Here is a 21,371-nt window from a genome sequence, read left to right as displayed (position 1 = left end):
CATATGATAATGCCCAGGACAGGACACCTACTCAGTAAACACAAGACACAGTCTGTCCCCTGCTGGATAAGACCTGGAACTGAGGGGGACTTCAGCCAGGTTAAAGGATAAGTAATTTGAAGTCTGTCCTACTACAGTACTCACATGCCCATTTGTATGTCGACTTACTGGTCACTGAGATCATTCCTTCTCTCCATGCTGGAGGTGAAGAGATCCCTTCCTTGTATCCCACTAATGTAAGAGAAGGGTGACTAAATCCACAGTCTTATTTTGTGTAGAAATGACTGCAGAGGATCCGCCACAGGTAACATGAGGTTTCAGCAACTTGAGTTTGTCAAATCAAGTGATTATCTTTAAAAGTTAGTCTTTTCATTCCCTCTTACATACATTTCCATATCCATTCTCCTTTCACTTACATATATTTCCACTCACACACTTCACACTTTACTTTTCAACACATACAGTACGTGCATTTTCAGTAATCATCATAGCCTTTTCCCTAGATAAAATAACAAATGTTAATTTTAGTTTTTTAAATTTTGTTTCTGAACAGCTGCATGTTATTCTCAGTGCTTCACTAAGTACATATATTCAAATACTGAACTTCAATAAATATTTGTACTATTAAAGTACTTGTACTTTACTGGACTATTTCCATTTTAAGCTACTTTATACTTTGACTCCACTACAGGGAAATACCGGTATGTACTTTTACTTCATTATATTTATTTGATCATGCAGCTGCAAGTTACTTTACAAAAAATATTTTACATACAGAAATAAAATGAGCTTGTAAATTGGGGGTCTTGCTTTACAGAAAAACAAACTTCCACTGTTACCTTTACTAGTAAACAAACAAAACAACTTCATAGTGCTTACAAAGGTCTGAACTCCACAGGTAACGTACAAGTAACAGATCTGAATACTTACATACTGCTTGTTTCTTTTTCATGTAATTAGCACTGCAGTAAAACAGCTCCATATTCGTATTTATCGTCTTTGAGAAACACAAATCCCGATTTCCTAAAACTCATTCGCTTTAATTATATAATTGAATATACAATAATATGTGACTGAATAAAAACAGGCTGTGTCTTTTGCGAAAAATAAACAAGGAAAAACACTGGTCATTAAAAACAAACTTTCAACAGTAGTTAGACTTTGTATTTATTCACACAAAACATAATACATTTTCTTCAATAAGGCAACACAATACTGTATATACATACAATGATCTATATGTATACCATATTTAGATTTTGTTGTTATTTCTTAACAACATGGCATTCTTTACCATCACTAGCAAGTGTAAATAAATAGTTTGAGAAAAAAAGAGTACCAGATGCGAAAACTTCAAGTCATACTATTAGTACATCCAATGCAACAATCCGTTGCTCACTGTGGTATTGATATATTTTAGCTGCAGTTGTGATTTTCTGAAAGCAGCTTAAGGGTTCGATGACTTACTGGAATGAAGAATAACCCCTTTAAGCAGTTAAAGGTGCCCTGTGGAGTTTTCTTGCAAACAGAAATGTTTGTGCAAACAGGTGTGTTTAAATTCAGTGTTCCTCACTAGAACACATTATGTGTGTCTTTGAGGAACAAATGTGTTGAATGTACACATTTCCTTCTCCATACAACATTTGCACAAGGTATTCTTATGTATTTAAAATCCTGTATTGTTTACATCTGTATTTACTAGCAAGCAGTCTTCTTCTACCCTGCCTTTGTTGGCGTATTGCTGCATTTCACACAAAATAAACAAGACAAGGATATTATAGCACTATTAGTTAAAAAAAAACTTCACAGGGAACCTTTAAAATCTTCAACATCAGTTAAAAATCAAACTGAAAAACATTATTTGAAAAAAAATCATTTCAAATATATTCCTTTTCACAACAACAATGGGAACTTGTATTATTCCCTTTAACAATAAAAGATACAATAACACTGACATCATCATTAGGTGCTGGAGTGGGTGTCGTTCCTAAACAATATGGGGTGCTTGTGGTATGAACACATGGTTGACTTTAAAAAATGTGTTTTCAGTGTGAAATGTCCTTCCACTGTAATGAGCATGTTGAATGCACTGTACAGATTGACACAAAGTGAAAATGCTATGCTAGTTCGATACCCATTCTCTTCACAGCTGATAAGATTGTACAATCATTTACAAAAATATACTTCTATTCTGCTTTAACAAATGACAGCAGTGATTAGTACTGGTTTAGAAGTTGACAGCACATTAAGTGACAAACGTTTAGAACCAATAACACAATGGAAATAAGAAAATGACATCAAGCAATAGTACTATAATTTAAATCACTGTATACAAAGCACACAAACTGTATGCTCATATGTTACACGAGCAGGACTAAATGCTCCCAATGCCCGATGCTGTGTCACTCAGCTATTTCTTACCTGCTTCAGTTCATTTGAGGGTCGTGCTTCTGGCACGTCAACCAAAACAGGATAATAAAGCTGCTCTTTTGTCCCCATTTGATGTGATAAAAATCTGAAATCAAGCCTCAAAACTGCTGATTAATTCTAACACTAGGGGCATCTCTTGGAATATAAGGTAAGTTTGTTTTAAACAAAATGGTTGTACCGAAGAGAAACACCACCGTAACTTGTCACTATAATCACTATAATATGGTAACACTTTATTTTAACCCAAACCCAATTCAGCATTTATAAGCAGTAGATAAACAAATACTAAATAGTTAATGACACACTATAATGTAGCAATTTATTAGAGAAAGGTACTTTATTGTAATTTTATTGTCACATATAGCAAAATTTATTCTTTGCATTTAACCCATCCCTCAAGGGTACAGTGGGCAGCCGTTGTGCAGCGCCCAGGGACCAACTCCAGATCTATATCAGTGTCACTGGTCAATCGCACTGACTGAAGAACCTGACATGTTTTTGATGGTGGGGGAAACCGAAGTACCCGGAGGAAACCCCCGCAGACATGGGGAGAACATGCAAACTCCACACAGCCACCCGGGATCTTCTTGCTGTGAGGCCACAGTGCTATCCACTGGACCACCACTGTGCACCATGCCGCCTTCATGTAGAATGAAGCATAGCAAGTGTTTATCAATGTCTATGTTTAACAGTTGTTACTCCTCCTATGAAGCATTCATACCTGGTGTATGAACAGTGAATGAACATTTGATTACACAGTATAACATGACATAATCATATATTGTCAGTACATACACCTACATATAGTTTTAATCCTACATGTATACAGTACATCGTTCATGTAAACAGTTAATAAAGACACTGTTAAATTGTTACTGTATTGTTAAAATACTGTAAGCCAACATATGACTAATAGATAATATTGAAGATATATGATTATATATTATTAATTAGCTATGTTATACTGTTCATCAAACATTCATTAACATCACACACCAGTTATGAATGCTTCATAGGAGAAATCATAGTTTAAGACAAAAAGAGTTAGTACACACTCATTATAGTGTGTTATTCATATACTGCGTGTAAATGCTCATATTAAACAAACTATAAATTGAGTGTATGACTGATAAGGCAATGCAGTGACTATGATTCAACAAAAAGAGTCCTTTCATTTAAGTTTTTTAATGTGCTGGATGTCAGTGCTTTGGCCCTGACTTCCATGAACATCATACTACTGAAATGTTGAGATTATTCCTCTCAACATACACAACTTACACTAAATCTCAAAATGTGCACAAACAGACATACACACACAGACACACACTCACGGATGTATAAAGTAGGCAAGGGCATCGTCAAAAACCCTCACACACCACATTCAAATCAATGGGAAATGTTTACTCGCGCTGCTCAACAGGCTATGAAAAGGTGTGTAAGTCTGAGGAGAGAAGTGAGTCAAACGATCTGGAGCAGCATCAATATTGAGTAAACACATGCCGTAGCAGATACATGCTGCCAGCACCACTTTTATGCAGCTGAAATGATTAGTGTTATGATTGATTGGTTGATCGATATACAGTTAATCTATGTCTTTTATTTTTTTAAAGCAAAATACAACAATTCACTGGTTCCAGCTTCTCAAAAATGACAATTTGCTGGTATCTTAGTCTTCCATAAAAGCAAACTGAGTTTCTTTGCGTTTAGGAAATTTAGCCGAACAAAACAAGAAATTTAAATTCTGGGAAACATTTGGTGGGTATTAAGTGATTGTGAAAATAATCATTAGTTGTAGCCCTGGGCTTTTGTGTCCCAGTATGATAGACATGATAAACGCAACAGAAGTAGGGATTATCCTTCCAGCTTATGTGCTTTATGTTAGCTGATTTTTTTTAAATTACATATGTACTTATGTCTTTATCACTGAATTTTAGCACAACATTTTTTTTCTGAACGCTCAAATACTGAACTGCTGATCTTATATAACATTAAGGAGACCAAGATGGACAGCAGGATGGTTTATGGTTTTACGATTAGGGAGGCCGTCCTTAAACCAGAAACGTCATGTTCGACCCTCTGTGAGATCAACTATCCCTCCTACTGGAGTGACCTTGAGCAAGACACATGCTGAATCTCATGTCAGTGTGTAAACTCTCAGCCCACTCACTCTTCTCTGTATCACGTTTCACAGTATGTCTGTCACGAGGTGCGACGGACAGAATCGAAGTAAACACAGTACTAAAGCCAGAATGGTGGTCACTTCATCTTCTGTTGCCAAGTTACCATGGCTAGCATAGCATGGCTTGACTGACCAATTAAGCCACGATTTTACTAAAACATACTTGAGCGAAGACTAATTTGCAGATTTATACAGCTTGTCATCCATATAGACCATCAGGCACATTACTTAACTTTATAGGCAGGTTTATCTGTTTAAATAGCAAAGAATGGGGAATACAAATCCAGACGCTGCCTGGAGTACGGCTCTGTAGTGGACCCTGACCTCTGAACTCTGTGTGAAGCTATAAACACATTTCTCCTATTTGACGAACCATAGAGCATCACAAACACAGATGAAAAGAAGTCTCCAGGGTTCTCAAATGAAAAAAAAAAATTCAAAGTAACATTGTCCCGGTGTGCACAGCTGCAGCTAAATTCATCAAAAGATCGAGATTACTCGTCCTTGACAAGCACCTACATGCATTGCAAACACTCACGCACACACGCACATCTCAGCTGTAGTTGTAGGTGAAGTTATACGAGCTAGGCTCCTTCGGGACGGGGGGCGGGGCTTCAGGGATTGTGATGTTCTCAAGGTCGAGGAGGCGGAGCTTCATCTCCATGCTGATGAGAGTATCTAGATCACTGCGTGTCAGGTCACTGCCCATCTCTCTGCCCAGTAGCGCGCACAGTCCGTCAGTCCAGATGCAGTACTGCTCCAAAAAACATCACACACACACACACACACAGAAACATACATGAAGGCTGAAAATAGTGTGTCAAAACTGCTACATGGTACTATGTAAGGGAGAATACCCTAAAACTTTTTTAGCCACTGGGGTATAAAGTGGTTACACCAAACATGAAAGCAAAAAGTTGCCTATTTACATACACGACAGACAGAAAGCAACATTAGCATTCATTTGCAGTTGTGTTTCTGGCCAGCTCACTCTAATTTTCACTCTGTTTTGGTCTCCACCAACTCCTGAGGGAAATATCTGGCTATTTAGCTGTTAAGTGCTCCAAGTTAGCTGGTCACTAACTGTGTCTGTCTGCTGTGTGGTATTGGGCAGGTGGGTTTCTTTTTCAGTGCCTGCTACAACTGGAAGCGTAGTTGATGAAGCCAGTGAGACTGTACCAAAACACTGCGAACTGTGAAAATGGTCTTTTCGTCCGATCTCCCGGTCTTAAAAGTGAAGCTATTGCTGAAGTGCCATAAACCTGCATTCTATTGAATGGCCAGCAGGGGGGGACTCCACTGGTTGCAAAAAGAAGTCTGGTTCCATTAGAAATAATGGTAAAATTACCCTACTTCTCACCTGATTTATTACCTCAGTAAACACTTCTCTAATGAGTTTATGATCTCAATCATTAGTTTCAAGTCTTCTTCAATACAGCATGATGTTCATTTAGTAAATTATGGTCTCATTTGGAGGAAAATAGTTGATAAATCAGGGTATGCTTTAGGGCGGGACAACCTTGTGATTTTTGACAATTTGCTACCATGGCAACCTATCAATCATACTAGAAGCAACTCATATCCAGGGCACTGTGAAAATCACCAAGCAAGCTAGCTTCTCGTCCAAATATCGTCACATCCGGCGATCGGTTACAAAAAATCAAAATGGCGTCAGCCAAAGTGCCAAACTTGAGGCTTCAAATTGTTGTTCATACAGAAATATTGAATATTGCAGCTTTAAGCTTCACTGTTGCTGAGCTTACCTCATACTTGTTGGGTGCAACAAAATTAAGAGTCTCATCGGGATCGTAGAGGACAGAAAAGGCTAACTCCAGCACCTCCTGAGAGAAACAAACGAGACAAACAACGCGATGTTCCTACACTCAGTGACAACAAGGAAGAGAACAGCCATGTGACTAGAATGATACAGAATGAAAATCATGTTACCTTATTTTGTTTCAGAGCACTTTTCTCTTTCATATGAGGACAGTCTTTCCCGGTCACCACAGACTTGATATCAGAGATGGGGACTAGGAGGAATAGAAAAAAAGCAATTTAATAATTAGAAAAGTTTATTAATGCCAGCCTACTGACTGATCAAATATGGCCTGCTAGTGGATTAGTCATCACGTGTCTTATAAAAAAAAGAATCTTACTCTTGTCACTGAGTAGCTCAAAAGGCACTTCACCCTGAGGTGACTCATCAAGGTCCCCATAGTGCAGCACTTTGTGATTCAGTGAGAGTCTGCAGAACCAAAACTTCTCTACAAAAGAGGCAGTGAACACAACATTTAGATCACAATCAACATCAGCAGTACTCCTACAATATAAAAAACGCAAAGTGTATTGATACTGTATCTACCTTGCCTTCGGCGGTTCCCCAGTTTACGAAAACAGCTTCCCTCACACAGCCGGTTGAGTCGCTGCTGCTTGATGAGCTCTAAGATCTCGGGCTGAATTCTCTCCCGCAGCTCACTGTAGCACAAATGCACCATAAGCAACAAGGACAAACACACATGCACACACAAATGTGTACAACACTACACTATTTACTCGTACAGGGACAGAGCAGGGCTGGATTTAAGATGAATTAAGCAGCAACAAACAATCTGTCGCTGAGAAAAGGGTAAAAGGTAAAAATCTAGGTGGTAAAAGTCTACAAACAGCCAGGGTCAAAACTTTGACACCACAATCAGAAGTAGTGCAGACATAGACTGACATGATTGGTGGAGACTGGAAGTCATCTTGGCTCATTCTTTCTGACTGCCTCAGACGCAGAATCTCTGAATAGTTGAGGCCTCGCAGTTTATTCTTCAGCTGGTCTAAAGATGACGGCTTCATCGCCAGAGCCCTGGTGATCTGCTCACGGACCACCTGCATCACCTGGTCAGGGTTTAAGCACACACACACACACACACATAATGAGTGAGGAAAGGTGGAATAGAAACACACCAGACTTCCTAAGCATTACGAGGTGACTGACATGGTGTAGTGTCCTCATCACTTGGCAGATCTATTGCTGTCACATGTCCAGACCATGAATAATATTGTTACAGTTGTAATTCACAAAACCATTATTTTCCTATCCAGAAACTCATTCTGCTGACAGACGTCTTTCCTTATCTGAAGGCATGAATATTTAAAATCTATACTTATAGTCCCAGGTGTTCTATAACAACAAATGTCGGTATGAGTTTTAAATCTGGGCATGGTACTTTGAACTGAGATTGACACCATTAAGAACTGTCATGTGTTATTAAATAAACCAAAAACCTTTCAGCCGTCAGCTTCAGTTGGCTGCTCAGTCACAGACAGCAGAAGAATAAAACAGCTATAGCAGTTTTTAAACATGTTTAAAGGCCTGACATCACTCCCATTCATGCTGAGCAAGCCTCATCTGGAGGGATGATTAAGGTTGATAGCAAGTTAAACGTTGCATCATCCATCACCTCTTTAAGTGTGCTCTTTTTTCACATAAAAGTACTTGACTAGCAGCGTTTGTGTTGCTTTTTCATTAGAGCTAATAACATTTTAGAAGAGTCAGGCTGTACTTTGCTTTGAGCAAAATGCAAATGTCCGCAGGTACAATGTTTACCACGTTCATCATGTTAGTTTAGAGTGTTAGCATGCTAACATTTGCTAATTAGCACTAAACATAAAAGCACAGCTGAGGCTGATGGAAATGTCATTATTTTGCGCTAGAAAGTCAGGAGATCACCAAAGTTATTACAATTCATCCTGAGGCTGACATGAATGTGTGTACCATATTTCATGGCAATCCATTCTTAAAGCCAAAAAGTGTCAACCTCAACAACCTTGGGTTGTAGAGGAAAAGTAAAACCAGAGTCAGTAGGACTCACTGTTTGGGGACTATGAATTTTTGTACAACAATAAAGCAGCACATATGCAAAAGAGTAGAGGAGAAATTGTGCATCATGCAAATTATCATTTAACTGATCAACTGACTACATTTTATTATAGGTTGCCAGTTTTTTTCTTGATCTTCCCTGATCACTTTTGCTGTTTCGACACTCAAAGGTCGCAGCTGAGTTTTTCTGTCTTAGTCCCAGTTCTCTTTTTTGAAATGGTCATTTGCATTCAAATTGCAATTACAGATTTTAAGTAAATATAAAGCAGCACAGTTTGGATATTTGGCTGTTACAGCAATACATCTAAAGATTCTTAGTTATGCAGTTCATTCATTCACTCAGCCCTTTAGTTTGGGTGCTTCCTTTGATCATGCCTAAATAAATGCAATATATTGTCTCTATTTCACCTCTGTTGAAATTGTAAAAGATTAGATTAGTTATTCACTATGGTTGAATATATTTATCTGTGAGGTCTGGGTTAGGAGGAAGAAGAAGGAGAAGGAGAAGTATAAACTGAAAGCTGGGTCAACGCACAGAATGTAAACATCTATAATAACAAAAAAATAAATAACAAAAACAATATATATGGATGTATTAAAGATGACTGTCAGAGAGCTTTAATCTCTGACCTTATTGAAGTCCTCAGCTGTGGCCCTCATCTCCTTCCAGGTTTTATTAAGCAGCTGGATGCAGACACAGAAGAACTCCTCCCACGCACGGTCATGAGTGAAGAACATGGGGTGGTAGTCATTGCAGCCCTCATTGGCTACACAAAAGAAAATATTAAAATTATTAAATGAAAATCAGTATGAGAGGCTTTTTCCTCTCTTACACACAGTATCCTGTGTGTATACGTGTGTCATACCACAAATTCTGATGACTTCTCTAACTTCATTCCATTTCAGCAACATTTTAAGTGTGCGGATTATTAAAGATACACCAGCTCCACCGCTTGTCAAATACAGATCTACTTACGCAATTCTCCAACCTGAAGTATCTCGCACAACATCCGAGTGAGCTCGATGGCACACCGGCCAAACGGACATTCATGCTTGTCTTCGCGGCTGCTGTTCTCCAGGACAATCTGTCATGATTGAGAAGACACGTTAAGTGTGGCTGACTTTTCTAACCCTGTGAGATGAGCAAAGTCATGCCTAACGCCACGACTAACCCTGATGTACGTGTCCTGGTGAACCTTTGCGAGGTACAGCATGTTGTCCAAAGCCAGCATCCCTGGAGGAGTCTGGGTGAAGTCCATGGCCGGGTTCACATGGTTCTGCATTTGAAAGAGAGAAAGCGTGAGTCAGGAGACAATAATGCAAAATCTCTTTATACAGATGGTTTTACAATTATTACAGAGGTAACAGAGATTTGTAGCGAAGACTCACAGTGAACCCCAGCATCTTATAGTCCTTGGTGTACAAGGCCTTTCTCTTCTCTGTACCAGTGGGGTCATTTTCTCCATCGAAAGCGATCCTACGCAGCTCAAAAATGATGTCCCTTTGAGCCTGAACCACAGCAAGCCACCACATTATTAGATTTTTAACATTATAGCAGCAAAATTATAAAGAAAACCAAAACAAAGTAAGGAGAATAAGTGGTCAGGAGATTTTCCTTGATCTATCAGGAAAAATACATCAGAAATGATGTTGCTGTCTGTGGAACTTTTACACTTTATATTGTGAGATGCAGTAAGTGCACTTTGTGCATTTAGGTTCAAATGCCATGTCTACACTTTAAACAAGCAGGACATTTATCATTTTCTAGTCCACTTTTTTCATTTAAATCAGATCCAACAGAGCGTAAAGCCAAATCAAAAAAGGTTGTACACACGCCACCAAAACAGAAAACATATTATCTAAATTTGTACCTGGTCATTAGGATCCATTTTGGTCATCATCCGCTCTTCCAAAAGGTTGAAGGTCAACACCTGCAGCACATAAAGCTGATGTGCCATTTCTGCTTTGATTGGTCGATTTCCTCTAATGACATGCTGGAAAAAAGAGCACTACGTTAAGTGCAAAGTCTCTATTAAGGCTCCGCATTTTCACATTAAATCACACAGCACAAAACAGGTAAAACAAAGAAAGAAAAGTCAAATAAATTGTTCTCCTCCACTGAAGGGGATTGTCTGCAACATTTGGAAAAAGACTCAAGACAGAAAACTGGTGATGCAAATCATCTTTTATGGACTTATTGTGTGCCATGCATAATGTTTGTTATTATCAACTGCAACAAAAAAGGAAAATAAAATGACCAAGAAAATGAAGTGCCATCATAAAACACAATGTGATGAGTTCGACAGGAAAGCAGGAGTCATTAACAGAGCACACTGGAGCTGCTTCAGGAGGTTTCCCTGCTCCAGGAAGCAGCAGTGCAGCGTCTTCCTCGCTGACATTTGCAGTCAGTTTAGTTAGGCAGATCCGGAAGAGTCGGTGCCTAAAGAAATCACTTTCAGAGCAGATTTTGTTCCACTTCATGGACTTTAATGCCAGGTCACATTTGATGGATCTGTGTCACAGCTCTCCAAGTGAGTAAATCTTGCCACTTTCCGAACTGCTGGTCCCGGGGATGAAACATCCAGCGCCCAACGGCCAGCAAGCCTCAACGCAGGACAGTCTCAAAGGAGGTTGAACAGAAATATATTTTGTATGTAGAGAGTTTAAAGATGTTTTAGCAACTACTCCAACTACAACACAACCTCTGAGAAGTGATAAAATCCTGTGTTCACACCTGGATATTTCATAGCCGTCTGAAAGCCTAATAGCCAGTAGAGCAGACTCTTAACTGAAACAGCCAGAAACACATTTTTTTCTGCATTTTAGGCTTGATACTCACATTGAGGATGATGGATCGCAGGTGTTTCTGAGCCAAAGTGCTTGCCATTTCCTGGGGGGAAATAAAGAGATACATCAATTCAACGTCAGCTGAGGGAAGATGCTTTATTATACAGAAGAGAAATGCATATAGGCCACTTGACTCAACCTACAGTAAATGGGACCTTTAGACAAATTCTGAAATACAAAAGTCTGAAGGTTTATGATAGGATCACACCTTCTGTAAAACATGACGACATGGTCTAACTTCAATCTGTCAACACGGTCTGTCTGCTGCTGCTGCAGCAAGCTATGGTTCTATCTCGATTTGCACGGATTATGCAGTGGCTTTCCGTGACACAGAAAGAGCGAGAGAGTGAAGGTGGAGAAGGGCTGTGGGGGGAGAGAAGATGGTACAGGAGGCATGTGTACTCACAGTGAGGTGCTGCTCCAGCGGGTTAGTATACTCCTCCTACAGGTTGGAGGGAGGGAGGGAGGAGGGACGTGGGTGTAACAGTAATGGAAACAAAGAGTGCACACACGGACAATGAGATATACAGGGATACATCACCGGCACAGCATGCGACGGAATAAGACCAAGAAACAACATATCAAATAAGAACATTAAGTAGTCAGGACATACTGAAAAAATGTTCGAAAACCTCACATGCGCTACATGCAGTGTATCACACAAGCACGCATTTATTGGTTTATCCAGCTGGTTTCAAAAAGGATTTCACAAGGCTATAAAGGGTGATCTTTAAATGTAAGCATGAAAAATCACTGTGGTGTCCTCACAGCTACATTAGCGGAGATGTTTATCCTTTAACTTTGGTCTGTGGAGGATTTTCTTCACTTTCACAAATCTGGAGTGATGGTGTGATGCGTTGGACGGTTTGCTGCATGATTTTTAAGGATTATTTTCAAAAAGTTACTCTTTGAAAACTATAAAAACTGCACAGGTGTGAAGAAAAGTATCCATAAATCTACATTTCAAAGAGTAAGTCCTGTCTAGTGTGCCTAGTGAGCTATAAACTTGCATTTAGTACTGTCAGTAATCAATTCAACAGTACAGTATGTACTGCAAGTGCCTCTGCTGTATTTATCCCAAAAAAACTGACTCAGTTTGCCCTCCAGTGGTCAACAAAGGCAGCTAGAGATGAAAGTTCGTTCAAGGACAACTGTCGAGTACATCGTGTGGCCCAAAAAAATAAATGAAATGTTAGAACCCACAATAAAATTAAAGCAAACACTCCACCTCCTCTTCTCACATCTAACCCCCGGCCCTCATTCCCACTCTCTTGCATTTTTCATTAGCATTTTCAAAACTGAGAGAGGTTTCAGTGATTTTTTTGAGGATTTGAGGAGCTTCGCAATTTTGGCAAATAAATATTTTACTCTATAAATATTTTCAATCTCAATTCGCCCTAAATTCAGTCTAAATCTGTGATTTCTATTTAGGCTACCGAAGCATCGTTCACAGTCAGTTACAGGTGTGTTTTCCTCAGCACAAACCAGTGACATCTCAGCATGTTATTGCCTCGTCCATGTGATTTTGTTAGCTTTTTTGTGACATTTGGCCAGATTAGATCAGATGATTTCTGGGTCTAGTATAGAACAGCTTTTCCTATAGTACAAACGTGAAAATGCACAAAGTAACACATTATTTAACCTGTGGCATTAACTGACAAATCAAAGGTCAACATGAAGAACCCCAATTTATAAACGAGACACACACAGGACAAGACAATTCCTGAAGCGCTGCAGTATGCTAGTGCACTGTGTGAACTGGGATAGACATTGTCACTGCAGGGTGAGCAGAGCACAGACAAATGAGACATTATGACGGTGATGAGTAACATACCGGACAGACATCTAAAAACTCACTCCTTTAGTTTTTGTACATTTGGCTGTGCTACAAAGATGTTTCAGAATCAGAGCACATCGGTTTGGGTTGTTTCTGTCTGACTCTGTAAAATCAAACTGAATGGCACTCAATCCTCTCAGTGTATTTTTGTTTACTCTCCATCATGAGCACATTGTAAAGAAGCACTTTTCACTGATTTCACCTACAAAAAAACTAAATTATAAAGTCATCCTTCAATTGCAGCTGGATGTCGGGTCTTCCTTGCTAAGCCATTCCGAAATAACTGCAGCACAACAAATGAGCAAACTTCAAAGGAAAGCGAGCTTTTTATTTATATATTCATTCTGAGTGAGTGTGTCATTACAGCAGTGACTGTCAGACAGAATCCACAACGTGACAGCTGGCAGACAGACGTCTATTGACGAGATTAGCTTTAGTAACTAACCCACAGCTGCCAGGGTGAGGCAACATCTGCAGCTCTCTGACACCAAAAAACAGGCCGCTGTTATAAATAAATGTCAGTCTATTATGTAAGGGTGGCTTTTTTTAGAGTGTAATGTGAGGATGAAACATTATTAGTAGTGTAGTTATATCTGTCTGTTATGTGTGCTCGGTCTAATACGGCACACTGTGTCGTGGGGTGCTCTGCACTGACCTGCCTCCTGTCCTCTGGTGCCTTCAGGAAAAGAGCGTTGATGAGGGCGATGGCATAGGTTTGGATCTCCTGGTTTGACCTGAAGGAATATCAAGTAACGCAACAACCAGTTAGAAGCATCGTGTTCCACGAATCTCGACGCAGAGGTCAAGCTACAGGCTAGCAACTATACTACTTAACAATTTATCTTAATTTTATCACTATTAATCCATGGATGGGTGCAGGATTTTTAGAGGCCACTCTTTCACACTAACAATTTTGGAATGATTACTATGAGTAAATTGGAAGGACACTGGCAAAATCTCTATTACCTTAAAAAAACTAAAACCAACAATGAATTGATCCAACAAGTATTGCCTAGTAACCAAAACCTGATAAAGCTTATTCTTGTGTGCCATAGAGCTCCATTATTCTCCAAAATCTATTATAAACAAATCAACGGGCCACACTGTTGCATATACTGTTGTAAATAATCACTAGAGCACCAAATGTGAATTCATCTGCTGCTGAAAGTAGTCCCTAACAATGCACTACTTGCTTCAGTTTGAAAATTGTACATAAAGAGGGTTTTTTTTAGATTTATTTAATAGGAACTGATCACTTTGGGCTGAGAGTCACAAACAGGACAGAGAAGTAGGAAAGCCTTAAGAGACGGACTTACACATTGTTGGTTTTTGTTTTTTCATGGGAATTGTTGACAAACAGACAATAAGATATAGAATAACACTGGCCTTGGTGTTGGATTGGGCTTATCTAAGCATCCTGAACTCACCCTTTAAATACCCCACAATGCTACAGTCACTAATCTGCCCCCCCATATCAGAGTGCATGAAGCCCCTGTGCGTGTGTGTGTGCTCACACTTGCAGGTGCCCGATGAGCTGTCCCACGGTGATCTCCTGTGCCACCCGATGGTAGAGGCTGTGGCTGTTGAGGACCATGCTCTCGAGGATGGCTAGAGAGCGCTGCAGGATGGACACGTCCACCATCGGCTGGTTCACATAGCCCGCGATCTGAGTGAGGACAGAGGAAAAGAAATCTGAATCTTTAACGTGTTGACCGTGCGACTCTAAGTCAATTCAGCTCGGCTTGAGCGTTTCTGTGTCAACCAAACAAGAGCGTCAAATCCTTAAAAAAATTTTATCACCACCGTCTATTGAAAAAATGTACTTTATCTGTAAAAGAAAACAAAATCAACAGAACAAGTTTCCCCCTGAGTGACCGACTGAAGCCACAATAAAGTTTTCAGAAGAAAACTAGTCACATAGACACTGAAGAAGCTCCACATAATGCGAGCTGCTAGGCAACAGCCCCCACTCATTTCTGTCATGTAGGAAGAAAGAAAGGAAAAGTAATTGAATAAAAGTTTATTAATAAAAAGAAGTAAAGAGACAGACCGTGACATTTTGAGCCGTGGGGATTTATTGCTGTGACACTATTATGCGCGGGATGAATTGCTCTTTTGTTGGGGGAGGTACCTGTTTGATGAAGGAGAGGGAGATGAGGTCCCAGGACACAATGCCATGATCCATTAGCTCCAGGAAGGCAGTGAGAGTGAAGGCAAGCATTTCACCGAAGCTGAGGGAAGCAAAGAGCAGTTAGCACAGGCCTTCGCACACCATCGGACCCTGTCCAACTTTAAAGAAATAAAAATACATGTATCAAGAAGTAAAATCTGATTCAGCCATGGCCTCAGTAGCATAGATTTAACCATTCCCAGCACCAAATGCAGAGGATGAGCCTGGTGCTTCTTACACAGATAATGCTTCACACTGTCATCAACCTGCAAAACATCATAGCTTCTAAATCTAAATTTGCTGCTCACTGGGTGCCGCTCTCCACGAGACGCGCCAGTGTGCCGATGCCCTCCATGTTGATGAACTCTGTGGCGAAGGTTGGGTCTGCGGACAGCTTGGCGAGCTCCTTTAGAGCCTCGAGGCGAGCGTCGATGCCGTGGGATTGGATCCTCTCCAGGAGCTGACGAGCAGCACGAGCCTATCAGCCACAAAAAAACATCACTTCCATCATAGGTTTATCTCACACGCCCACTCACTGGATTATCACTTTTATCCAGGCTATGCCTCAGGTCGTTCTTAATAAGACCTATCTAAAAGTACTCACTAAAGGTTTGTTGTTGTATTTGCACATTCTGTTGGTTTCACACATATGAACACTAATGTACTGTCTCCACTTTCAGTGCTAAATAACCATAATGTTTAAGGGCTAACTGTTTAAAAATTACAGTTTTATATGTTTTCACCCAACACTGGGCGCCAGAGGTTAACTTGTCTCAGTCTATGCACTTCAAGTCTATGCACTTTTATATGTTTAGGCCTGTAGTTTATTTCTTATACCATCCTGCTGCTCACTCCTCTCACGCATGCGCACTCATAATTCCTGCTGATTATCTGGGCCTGTCAAATGTCGTCTGTTCTCATCAGCTGTTCACATCTCTACAATAGCACAGCAACACACCTACATTGTTTGCCTATCATCTTGCTGCTATGCTTCTCTATATGATTCTCTCTCTGCCTTTAGTATGTTCATGCTGCTGTTACGCATGCCTTCTCCACTTGCCCATCACTTCCCAGTCTTCGCAGATTCATCAGCTTCATCATTTCATCAGCCTATTAGCCTCAGCAGAGTCATCACCCCCAGTGTCTGGACTCCATGGGGGGATTTACGGTATCTCGATCACAAAAGAAAATTCTCCCTTACAGTCTAAGCGCCACTTTCTGTGAAAACTTGCAAATATTAATTTATAAGCTGGCAAAAAATGTTTTTTGAGTTTAGATTTCTTTAAAAGGCTAGCGAGAGAAACTTCAAACATAAAGGGCTCAACTGCTGGGAATCTAGGTGCAAACAACTACTTAAAATATCATGGGTCAAAGTTGAACCAAGAAGTTGGTCAATCTGTTTGGTTCTGATCCTTTTACTGTTCGCCTCATCTTTTCTTTTCAACTTGGGAATGTTTAAAAGATGAATGATTGTGAATGATTGCCTTCTGTTATTGTGATGTTATCACCTTGCCAGAACTCAGCAATTTACTTGGTGAGAATAATTATCTTATTTGCAGTAGCAATAATGGCCAAAGAAAGTTCCTTAAGAACAGCCAAGTGCACAGCGCATTGGGTAGAACTTTTGTTGTTTTGGTGGTGGAGGCGTGCAGAGCACACACAGAGCACTTGGAGGCAGGGTGGGACTAGGAAGAATATATTATCATACATTATTGAGTGTGTTGGAGGCTGGTATCAACCACAGCAAGTCACATCAACTCCTTTCATCCTTTTAAAAGCAGTGCTCTCCCACCATGATGTGCTGACAGTCAGGTTATCGTGTACAGACAAGCGTGTCTTAAAGAGAAATTTTTCAAGACAAAAAGTATGTGACACAGGCCTGCTCATAAGTAGTCTGTAATGTTGTTTGTATGTGAAAAATCACTATATTTTGTTTTAAGGAAATTCTGATTTTGAAACCTCCATATAAACACTAGGGCTGTGCGATATGGTCAAAACTGTTAACAATAAAAAAAAATTCATATCATATTGATATCGATAATTATCACGTTAAATGTCAAATCATTATTTTAACCAGATGGTTAATTGTGGTTTTAAACTATTCAGAACATGACAAACACTTGGATAACTCAATTATTTGCTCAACCCCTCAGCCTGTTTTTATTTTCCATTTAACTCTTTTAACCCTGATTGTACACTGCACTGTAACTTTTATTATTTTTTTAATGTGTATTTTTCAATTTCCCTATCTTGCTTTTAAACGTTTTTATATTTCCCTGTTGCTTTTATGTTTTATGTAAAGCACTTTGAATTACCTTGTTGTTGAAATGTGCTATACAAATAAACTTGCCTTGGCATGGTGCCAAACAGTGGATCACTTAACAAATCTGAGGTAGAACATGCACAACCATAAGCGGAAGTAGCGTGGGTGCATGGGGCGGCCGACCCAGGGCCCCAGCTGGTAGGGGGACCCTATGGAGATCATGAGTTTAGCTAGGTTGATTGTTGTGGACACAGATGAACTACAATGATGTACTGGGAAAATTCAGCAGCTCTTATCATATGAAACAGTCCCTTCACTTATAGTTTCAATGGTAAACCACCACAAGAATGACAACTACCATCAAAAAACACTATATTCTAAGCAGACATGTTTTAATAAACATAAATCATAAAGTAACATTTGTATTTCAAACAAATGGCAGAGAAAATTTGAACAAAACTCCCTTCACCCTCATGCATCATGGGAATTCTGAGGAACGGACGTGGGCTGTGTGCGCGCAGCGGTTTATTAACGGTGTCAACTTCCACTGGAAGCCTCTCAGAAGCATTTCAGCAGCGGAGCGTGTAGCGTACCCCGCGTTAATGACTTGTTTTTAATATGTCCGTTTTGTGCTTCTACTTCCTTCTTCACAGCTCTCTGCGGCCCGCTTTCTTTCCTCGTCTTGACGGGTGGATCTAGCAACTATCACGGGGAGCATTTCAGAATAAGAGCATTTTGCCTGCCGGATTTTGCTGTCACGTTTAGATTTTGTTGATTTGGTGATTAGTGCTTGCTTTTTGTGCTTCTACTATGATTAAGTAGGCTACATAGTTAAATTGACCGGATTCTCTGCCGTTTTTGTGTCTGACTTCCTACACAGTTCATTTGCTGACGCACTGCAGCGCTTCTGGGGTGAGGACAAACGTTTACTATAATGGCAGTGATCAGCTCCGGCAGCTGCGACACAGACGGACTCAGTGGACTTTCGGAGTGAGTTCGGGGTCATGTAAACTTTGTTTAATTGACTTGGTAGCAGGTGGGCCCCATGATGAAGCTCCGCCCCCATTCAAAACTACTATGATAAAATCTTTTTTCAATATGCATGTGTAAAATCTGTTTTCAGTCCCTTTTCCTCAACAAAATAAATATATTAATAAAAAAATTAAATTCTAATTCGTTCATGAGTCAAATAAATTAAAAGTATATACTGAATATATATTGAACATTTATTGAACACTTGTTATACGGTTATTGAGGAAAATGATATTGCGATAATTATCATTACTGTTTTATTGCCAGCCCTGATAAAGACAAAACTGAAGAGGAATAAAGAGAGCTGACTCACAGGGGAAATGGCTAACCGAAGGATGGTCCCGTTCTTGATTTCACTGCGGCTCTAAAAGACAAAGGGAGGAATGTTTCTACACATTCAACACTGATTTACAATGTCATAAACACACGCGTATGAAGAAAAGTAAAGCTCACCTGCTCAGTGATATAAAGCTGAGGGCCGTCAGCATAACGCAGAGCAAACTGCTCTGAGCCTGACAAAGACCAGCTGAGGACAAGTAGAGAGGAAAGGTCTGTGTTAGATACCTGCTAAGGAAGCTTTGGGACAAAAAGTAAACGTGTTCAACGTATTATGCAGCACACTCCGGTATGCATGAAGACAATGCTGCTGAAAGTTCCTGCAGCCGTTGTATTTACAGGAGTAGAAAACTGAGAGATTGTGGAGGAGAATTATTCAGTGGGTGTAAACAGTAAAGAGCAAAGACTTTCTGTTTCAAATCAGAGGCAGTGGGTGGATACAACCACGGGGTGGATGGGTGATACAAAATTTGAAAAATTCATACCTACAGTACAAAACAAAAGAGCAGGTACAGAAAAATACACAAAGACAACAGTTAAGCCCAAAACCACAGGTTGAAACACAAGAAGAAATGATAACAGATAAAGGGAAAACAGCAATGGGTGAGAATGGTTATGTAAGGTGTCAACAGTGAGATGTTTCTGTCCGTGTGTGTGAACCCACTGAGGTGCTGTGGTAAAAACTACACCAACTGTGAACGGACTAGGCATCAGCTGCCATTCTCTGAGGTTATTTCACTCTTACATCATAACTGATGGGCCGACATTTTATAACAAGGTAGATTTAAGAACCTCACACTAAACGTGGTGGTGAGAGCAAGTATCACAGACATTTAGAGTCCTTACACCAGTCAATCAAAAAAACAGAACACTCAGTCGACTTTGAGTCAGAATATAAAACATCTAAGTATAGGTGGGACATTTCGTCTCTCTGGACATCCTGTTGTTCTTGTTAGCAAATAAGTTGAATATGGACCTAAGTGTTCCCCGTGTCATTTGAGTGCCTCTGAGTTAGAATAATAAGCCAGATTATACAAACTATAACACACACTACCATTCATTTCAGTTCTGGTCTTGTTTGTCTACAGTAGTTTGAACTTTAACTTTGTGTCACCTGCAACAAATCTTTGCATGTGATCATGACATGGCTAACCTGTGACTGTACCAATATCCATCCAAATTACTAAACTGCTAACTCGTACACTTGACTTAAGGAGAACATGTTAGATCCTTTAGGTAAAATACAGAGGCAGAACAAAGAGCAGAACACATTGCCAATGTTTAATAATTTGGCATTGAACAGAAAGTCAAAGACAAAATAAATAACATATGCCTGAGTAATGCTTACCCATCACATACTTCCCGTATTATTGAGGACAAAGGTCTTTTCTGCAAACAGAAAAAAACATTGGAAACATGCAAAATTACAACATTAAATGGCTGAAATGATAAATCACCACTCCTCACCCATGGGCCATGGGTTTTTTAATGTGTCAATGACGACAGCTTGTGGCGAGAGCACATACTTTGAAAAAGCGAAATTACATTTCTTAAATCTATTACGCAGGAAGAGTTATTTGTTAACCATTCAGGTACTTGTACTTGTGCAGCATTACTCATGCCTTTCACATTCGCAACAAATTAAAGCGTTGCATAATTTCCACCATCAACAATTAAATTAAAGGTTCAGCCACTAACAGCTGGAGGAAGTAGTTAATAGAGGCAAACCGGAGTTGTATTTAAGGTCACGTTTTATGCAAATACAGACCTGGTCCATCTCTATGAGCTGAGCATTAGCACCAGGCCATTCAATAGCCACCTTTACAATGTCAGCGGGCGGCGGCATGGCTGTCGTACTGTAGCACACTGTGGAAGAAAAAAAAAATTAGTTTTATCGCTAGTATAACTTTTAGTATTACAACTAGTATTTAGTTTTAAAAACTGAATTGCATTTAAATGTGACTCTTAAATTTCCGTTAAAATGATATATAATGAAATATGTTCTAAATGTAAAGTAATTATCATTGTATTGCTATAACTCAGTGCTTTCCTTATTCTGCACTGTTTGGACCCTAGCCGAGTAAAACCATTTGAGTTTCTGGTTTTCAGTCGGATGACTGATTCACTTCAGAATAATATGAACTAAAGGTCATACATCACCTAATGGAGAAGTTGAGGGGGTCAATCACTCTCACAGCTCTGCGGTATAAACCACTGTGTCAGCTCCCCTGTGAACACACAAATCCACACAGCGGTCATGTCAGTGCAAAAACCTTATTTTCCTCAGAGCCCAAAAGCTACCTTTGCTCCATCCCTGCATTTTCTCCGCTCTGAATTGAATCTGTCAGTGAACGGATCAATAAGCATGACTGTTTTTATAAAACCACCCCCCTCACAAACACACACACA

The 21,371-nt window shown here is 39.8% G+C and overlaps 1 protein-coding gene across 5 annotated transcripts in view; it reads right to left on the bottom strand.

Annotated features, from left to right (window-relative positions):
• Positions 1-1,146: 1,146 nt before the first annotated feature.
• The window catches only part of elmo2 (engulfment and cell motility 2), a 29,320-nt gene continuing 9,095 nt past the window's right edge, over positions 1,147-21,371 (bottom strand). Inside the window, exons 1-22 of one of the 5 annotated variants that reach the window (XM_046028793.1) lie at positions 21,123-21,192; positions 20,731-20,828; positions 20,311-20,351; positions 19,080-19,152; positions 18,940-18,990; positions 15,640-15,809; positions 15,293-15,392; positions 14,676-14,827; positions 13,817-13,895; positions 11,731-11,766; positions 11,317-11,367; positions 10,349-10,471; positions 9,867-9,986; positions 9,650-9,754; positions 9,454-9,562; positions 9,108-9,244; positions 7,329-7,492; positions 6,972-7,084; positions 6,766-6,873; positions 6,557-6,639; positions 6,373-6,450; positions 1,147-5,363 (exon numbers count right to left, since the gene is read on the bottom strand). In XM_046028793.1, coding sequence (XP_045884749.1) covers positions 5,163-5,363; positions 6,373-6,450; positions 6,557-6,639; positions 6,766-6,873; positions 6,972-7,084; positions 7,329-7,492; positions 9,108-9,244; positions 9,454-9,562; positions 9,650-9,754; positions 9,867-9,986; positions 10,349-10,471; positions 11,317-11,367; positions 11,731-11,766; positions 13,817-13,895; positions 14,676-14,827; positions 15,293-15,392; positions 15,640-15,809; positions 18,940-18,990; positions 19,080-19,152; positions 20,311-20,351; positions 20,731-20,808 — 2,172 coding nt within the window. In that variant the 5' untranslated portion in view covers positions 20,809-20,828; positions 21,123-21,192 and the 3' untranslated portion in view covers positions 1,147-5,162. Of the gene's footprint in view, positions 5,364-6,372; positions 6,451-6,556; positions 6,640-6,765; positions 6,874-6,971; positions 7,085-7,328; positions 7,493-9,107; positions 9,245-9,453; positions 9,563-9,649; positions 9,755-9,866; positions 9,987-10,348; positions 10,472-11,316; positions 11,368-11,730; positions 11,767-13,816; positions 13,896-14,675; positions 14,828-15,292; positions 15,393-15,639; positions 15,810-18,939; positions 18,991-19,079; positions 19,153-20,310; positions 20,352-20,730; positions 20,829-21,122; positions 21,193-21,371 lie in introns of those variants that run through there. The other 4 variants (XM_046028795.1, XM_046028796.1, XM_046028797.1 and 1 more) reach the window with 4 other exon arrangements.

The sequence above is a fragment of the Micropterus dolomieu genome, linkage group LG18 (assembly GCF_021292245.1).
Source record: "Micropterus dolomieu isolate WLL.071019.BEF.003 ecotype Adirondacks linkage group LG18, ASM2129224v1, whole genome shotgun sequence".
Lineage (NCBI taxonomy): Eukaryota > Metazoa > Chordata > Actinopteri > Centrarchiformes > Centrarchidae > Micropterus > Micropterus dolomieu.
This window is presented reverse-complemented; position numbering and strand designations above follow the sequence as displayed.